This window comes from Poromitra crassiceps (genome assembly GCF_964638095.1).
Source record: "Poromitra crassiceps genome assembly, chromosome: 21".
In the NCBI taxonomy this organism is placed as follows: Eukaryota; Metazoa; Chordata; class Actinopteri; order Beryciformes; family Melamphaidae; genus Poromitra; species Poromitra crassiceps.
This window is the reverse complement of record NC_139638.1, coordinates 12,743,137-12,750,342: the sequence shown is the minus strand read 5'-3', so window position 1 is coordinate 12,750,342 and position 7,206 is coordinate 12,743,137. Positions and strand designations below refer to the sequence as shown.

At 44.4% G+C, this 7,206-nt stretch overlaps 1 protein-coding gene across 1 annotated transcript in view; it reads left to right on the top strand.

Moving 5' to 3' along the window:
* Positions 1-5,758: 5,758 nt before the first annotated feature.
* LOC310795255 (transmembrane protein 132D) overlaps positions 5,759-7,206 on the top strand; it is a gene marked incomplete at both ends in the record, with an annotated part of 63,685 nt that continues 62,237 nt past the window's right edge. The window contains one exon of the mRNA XM_083657313.1: positions 5,759-6,028. Within this exon, the coding sequence (XP_083513439.1) occupies positions 5,759-6,028 (270 nt within the window). The remainder of the gene's footprint in view (positions 6,029-7,206) is intronic.

Below are 7,206 nucleotides of genomic sequence, written 5' to 3'. Positions count from 1 at the left end.
GTAAAACGTCACGATATGTATCGTTGAGATGAAATCTCATATCGTGAAAAAAAAAAAAAAAAAAAAAAAAAAAAAAAAAAAAAAATCTTCCAAAAGTAGACAAAGAAACGTCTTTGTTTGTTGAAGTTCAATGTGTGGAAAGTAGTTCAGTTGAACAAGTCTCTGAAGAGACACATGAGAAGTTATACAGGAGAGAAACCATTCAATTGAGTTTCTGGCAAAACTGTTTACTTGACAGGAAAAACTGAAGATGCATAAAAAATAGACTAAGAAAAGTCTTGTTGTTTGAGTTTGAAGAAAAACTGAAGATGCATAATGAGAATTTATACTGCTGAGAAACCTTTTAGTTCAAAGTAAATCTAAGTGACGGTGTAACTCATTCTATTTCAAGATAAGCCTTATCTCCAATCTCATGTTTTTTCTAGTTGTTATTGTAATAACAATTTCCCACAACAGCATGTTTTGTATTTGTGCATTTCAAATAAAATACTACTTTTCCAGTCATATATTGTCATTATTCAAGTTTAAAAAAATATTGTTAAAATCGTATCGTATCGTATCGTTATCGTGAACCCAGTATCGTGATACGTATCGTATCGTGAACTGAGTGTATCGTGACACCCCTACCTAGTACTATCAAATTTCTACCCCATTTCAACCAATCATATCACGACATGGCAGCTGTCAATCAAATCTGAAAGCCTGGTTGTCAGGGGTCGCACCTTGGAGATTCCAGGCCGACGGGCTGCACTCTCTGCTCCGGCAACTGGCTGCCTGTGGCTCGCCGAGCTCCACTCAGCCACTAAACCTTGCGTCACCAGGCTCTTCCCGAGGAGAGCGCCACAACACGGTGAATCCCACTCGATTTGGGGGCGGAACACGCCAGGATTGGCCAAAGCCCAATCCAGTCCCCAGAATTGTCAAATCAAATCATCGACATGCTACTATGACCCGCCTCTCAACCCGTCATCTCAGACAAGTTATGTTTTCAGTCTGAAACGGACTCCAACCCACGTGTCACTTGAACGGGTTCAGTTCGACTTTAAGTTTAGAAAATAATTCTCAGAAAAAAGTTCAAAGGCTCTAAAACAAACCTAGATGGCGTCAGGCAACATAATGGTAACATCCGCCACACAAATACAAAGAATTTTGTTGATTCATCAAATATAGGAAACCTACAACTACAAACTCTAGAATCTCAGCACTCCTCTACAGTCTAGGCTGTCTGAGAGTAGAGTATGTTTGGTTCTGATCCATGGTGGCTGGACTGAGGCTCTGGTAGGTGGAGTCTGACTCCAGAGTAGAGTATGTTTGGTTCTGATCCTCCTCCATGGTGGCTGGACTGAGGCTCTGGTAGGTGGAGTCTGACTCCAGAGTAGAGTATGTTTGGTTCTGATCCTCCTCCATGGTGGCTGGACTGAGGCTCTGGTAGGTGGAGTCTGACTCCAGAGTATGTTTGGTCCTGATCCTCCTCCATGGTGACTGGACTGAGGCTCTGGTACAGTATGTCTCATAAATTATCTAAAAAAAATATATAAAAATATAGATATTGACGTTTATATTGTTCACTGAAATCTTGTTATATTATTATATGAAATTATTTCACTTGTGTCACATCTTCATGCTAGGCCTGTCCCTGTCTCCATGCTGTTACACCAGAATCCTCCGGAGGGCAGCAGTGATTTTTAGATGGGTTTTTGATGCTGTATGAAAGCTGTAGTTTGGCTAAGAACAGGATGTAACGACTGTGTAACATCAAACCTGTCTCTCATGTCTCATATGAGGGTATCAGGTACATTGGCTAAAGCTTTATCAATGATGTGATTTTTTTTACATCACACACACACACACACACACACACACACACACACACATAAACACACACCCACGCACACACACGCGCACACACACACACACACACACACACACACACACACACACACACACACACACACACACACACACACACACACACACACACACACACACACACTCACACCTGCACATGCATAATTTGTCTGTAGTGTTTGTCCTGTTGCAGAGGTTGATCTGAATAGAAAGAAAAGAACGCCTTAAAGGAACAGTTCACCCAAAAATGAACATTCGGTCATTATGTAGGCTACCCGTTATCTCCCCATCTCCCCAGTTTTATAGGGAAACAGAGTTCAAACATTCTCTTACACTCAAAGTGAATGGTGACCCACTGGGGGGTCTTTTCAAGTTGACTTGAAAAGACATCTATAGCTGTGTTTCCATTACAGTTTTTCGCAAAATAATTGCGATATTTCTACAACTTCGACAATGTACAATTGCGACTTGTAGGCGTTTCCATTGAAGTTGAGTTTGAGTGACGGCACACACACCTGAACGCAATTCCCCGTTGCAGCAGCTGCCACAGTGATTACGCACGGGGATCTGCCCCATATCCCGTCCCCAGCATGCTCAAATCCAACCAATGGTCAATGCAAATCACCACATGAAGTTACAACGCATATAAACGAGCCTGATTATCAATTCAAAAGAAAATGAGTGTCAACATATTGCTGGCTGCAGTGAATGCAGTGAGCGCGAGAGGCAGAGGAAAAAAGGTAGCCTACAACTGCGCGCACACAGACAGGCAGCCTGTCACCATGGACCGTTTCTGTCATTAAACATGATCTATTTTCCCCAGCTCCGCTTTTGCACAACACTCGTCTTTCTGCTAGGTAGCGTTGCTTAAAAGTTTTCCACTTGCTGCGGAGGTTTTGCCACGGTTTATCGAACCCTTTCTCCCTCATTTTCCTTTCATTTTCCGCTCCTTTTCCAAATGAGAAGATGGGTCACATGACATGCAAATGCGAAAAATGCGTTTCCATTACACTTTTGCGATAAACTGCTATATCGACACGTCTGAAAAACCACCTCATGAGAGCGCAAAAACTTTTTGCGATATTTGGGAGGTTTTTCGAAATTTACGTGTTTCCATTACCCACTTTCTATTGCGATATTTAGATTTTGCGCATTTCTGAGGGTAATGGAAACACGACTAGTAACACCCTGTTTTTAGCTGAAATCTTCGCTGTAGCCGTGCGCTTAAAGTGAAAGTTTGACAGTTGGTCGGCATTCACTTCGATCGTTAGGTGAACGCTGTAACTGTGTTCTCCAGCTCAAACTTCACAAACGCTTTGTGGACTAAAAAAACGTCACCCAACCTTCCACCTGCTGAACTTTCATTTTTGGCTGAACTTCTCCTTTAAAGACGGATCGAGGAGGTCAGTGAGGAGATCTACTGCAGCGGTTCAGCAGCGCTTCTGCTGAAATACAGGTGAGGAAGAGAGGAGATTGAGCTCATGATTCAACGCATCCTGGTTTTGTTGCCTCTAATATTTCTGCCCACTTCAACCCTCTTTCCACCATCCGTCTCTTAAAGCACCGCTAGCTGCTCTCTCTCTCTCTCCTCCTCCTCCTCCTCCTCCTCCTCCTCCTCCTCCTCCTCCTCCTCCTCCTCCTCTCCATCATCGACTCTCTCTCCTCCTCCTCCTCCTCCTCCTCCTCCCCATCATCCTGTCCCCGTCCCCTCTCTCTCTCTCCTCCTCCTCCTCCTCCTCCTCCTCATCCTCTCCCCGTCTCCTCTCTCTCCTCCTCCTCCTCCTCCCCATCATCCTCTCCCCGTCCCCTCTTAGCTCTTCCTCTGTCCTCTCCTGTCCTTATTTCCCCCCTGCTATACACCACTTATATATAGAGCTGTAAGTCTCCGTCAGAGTCCCTGAGGGCCAAATGGACGCTTCAAATTCTCGCCTGTTGTAACCTCTCTATCGCTGCCTTTGGACCTTCCACTCCAGCAGAGGGCGGCGTGAGGACTCTGAGGAGGCCTTTTCTCAATATTTTACATCCGACCTGAAAGTGCCACTTCAATTAACTCCCAGCCTCAGCTTGACCCTCATGGCCCAACATCACAGCAAGCATCTCCTCAGATCACTCCAGAACATCTGGACAATTTGACTTGACTTTGATATTAGCTCTATACCAAGACATCTTTTGTCATCAGATAAGTTTGAGATGTTCTGGGTGTCTGGGTATAGCGCGTACCAACAGTATAAGTTCTTTACTTTACTTTACTTTATTGTTTAGTTGGACAGGACAGTGCACATTAATAAAACAGTTTACACATCTAGAATCATCCATACATGTCAACAGTAAATGTGCCGGGATTAGGCAAAGCTAGTTTTCACCCGCAGTCCTCGGGACATAAAGAACTAAAAACTACAAGGTAACTACAGGAATAAAAACAATACGGGAATAAAAAGCAATACGGGAATAAAAGCAATATAATAAAATAAAAATGCACAAGGGATAACAATACATACACAGGATGAAAACAATACACACAAACAAGATAAAAAACAATACAGTTAAAGTGCACGGGAGACAAGATCAGTACAATAAAGTGCTGATACAGTACAATAAAGTGAAAAATCAAGGAAATTATGAGAGGGCTATTGGTTATTGGTTATGGGTGCAGTGTTGATTAGTTTTGAACCATTCCTTAAGTTTAGTTTTGAAGGTGGGGTATGTGGGGCATTCCCTTACTGCGGCCGGGAGACCGTTCCATACCCTACCGCCCACGATGGACAAAACGTTTTTCCCAAATGTAGTTTGCAGGTTCGAGCCCCCGTGTTGCGTCCGGCTTGGTCAGGCGTCTATACAGGCACATTTGGCCGTGTCTGCACTGCAGGTGGGAAGGGTAAGGGTATGTATCCTGGGGCAACCTGTTCAGGGGGGGAGGGGAACTGAGGAGGGAATAGCGTGATCCTCCCACGTGCTGTGTCCTGCCGGGGGAAACTCTTCACTGTCAGGTGAAAAGAAGCAGCTGGCGACTGCACATGTATAGGAGGAAGCATGTGCTAGTCTAACGGCTCTCTTGTAGTTTTTTGTTACGTTTATTTCTTTTGACGTCTGTGGGCACTATATAACCAACGTTGGGGCTCTTGACTAAAAGTCCCTAGTTGTGTCTTAAAGAGGTTTTTGGGGCATGGCCCATTTGTCAAAGCACACACATTCATGGTGCTGTGAAGCTTTGATGAGTACAGCACTGAAAAGGTTGCTAGTTTGATTCCCTCTGAAGCCATTCAAATGTATAGCCTATAGGCTACTCATACCTTCAATGGTGCTTTGGATACTTCAACAAATGGAGTATGCTGTACATTGTATGTTATATCTTACTATGTGTACATACACTGGCAAAATAAATTATGGTGAGAAATATTCTGATACAGTTAGTGGTTATCAAAGTGGGTTCCGCGGACCCCCAGGGGTCCTTGAGCATTCCGGCAAAAACGTGAATAATTTATTTTCACTATCAGTACCATACTACCATCCATAAGTAACACATTGACAGAAGGTATACTATTTTGGTCATGGGTTTCATACATGTTCTGTAATAACACATCTAAAAACTAAAATCTTACCAGCTATGGGGGGTCTGTGGTCTAATTTGTGTCAGTTTAGGGGTCCTTGATGTGAAAATGTTTGAAAAACACTGGTATAAATCCCACATAATCCCTCTGTCAGTGAGAGAAATTCTCAATGAAAAAAAAACCTTCCCTGTGTGTCCATCCATCCTCTCTACATGAACGTGTTTCCCAGCAGGCGGTTGGAGGCGAGTCGCTCGGCTCACCTGTCCATCATGGCCGTCCGAGGGGCAGCTTGTCGGGTGTGAGGAGGATATTCCACCTGGCCGGTAACTCATCCCAGGCATCCCGCGGGGTGTAAAAACGGGATGTTTATGGCGGCCATGCTCCAAGAAGCACATTCATTCGTCATCGACAGTGGAACGTCGGCTGACATCAGCAAAGGGGGAGAATCTGTGCAGGCTCAGTACCGGCCCGGCCCATTTGTCTTCGTCTGGGCTTCGCTCGGAGCGGGAGACGACGTCCACACAGCGCATCTCTTCCTCCCTGCACCGCTGGAGAGCCCTCAGACGCAGGCCAGCAGCACCAGTGCAGAGATTACTTGTCTCCTCTGCCTGTGCTGCCTGTTACACAAGCAGGTATAAAGACTGCTTTATGTTCTGAGACTGGCCTCCACAGAGGTCAGTGAAAGACAAAATCGCTTTACAATCATGCTGGCGCAGAGGGCTTCATAAACGCTTTTTACAACGCCCGTCGTCGCGGGTGTTTCTCGAAACAGTTTCTGTGTACATTATTAGCCGATCTATTCACAAGGTCCCCCGGCCGACTAAATGCAGCGCTGATTGGATGAAACGGAGCCGGGTTGATCTAATCCTCATTCTGGCTGGTTTTGATGGATAGGTGCAAGTCCATTTGATCACCATTTAGCTAATGAGGCGTATTAAAGAGGGGTCAGGGGAATGATTAAGATGGACCGTGGCTACAGTTCAGCATCCATCTCGGAGCTGGATTACTCTCGCTAAAGGTTAATAGATCTACTAATCACACGCTGACCCCTGGGTGCACTCATCGCTCACGGGTCCTGGTCACAGTTCATCCGGATGTCAGATTCCAGGTTGAAAGGCTATATTCAGGTGATCTGCAACGGGATTTGACATTTTGAACAATGCGCTTAGTTTTTATATAATATGAGCTGTCCGCACGTTCGTACAGATACAGAAATAATGACTCTTAGATCTCAGTAAGATACAAAGAAAAAAGGCCCACACAGCGTCTAGCAAAACCTCTCAGCCACCTGGTAGCAGCTTGTGGTCACACACGGTGAATCTGACCACCTCTCAGTCATCTCCGGCCTAGGGGGTGTGCCATATGGTATCGTTATCATTATATCGTTACAATTCATGTTCATATCGTCAAAAATTAATACGGTGATATCGTGATAATGACAATATTCTGACTATAGTTGATGTAATGACGTCACACACAGCAACAACAAGCATGGCTCAAAGCGGCTCCGGGCTCCACAGTGGAAGAGTTTTAAACTCCAAAAAGGAGAGTGACTTCAGTAGTGTGGAAGTGGTTTGGTTACAAAGTTACAAAAGAGCATGGTAATATTTGAAGGCCTATTTGAATATTTGAAGGCAAACTGCTACGTTTATGCTGACATAAAATATAACGCTTATTTTGTTGCAATTGTATAGGCTATACGTTCTTGAAATTAATAATAGAATATTTTCCAGTATATCATCAGGAATATTATCGCAGAAATACCCTGAAACATCATTATATTATTTTGGGGCATATCGCCCACCCCTAG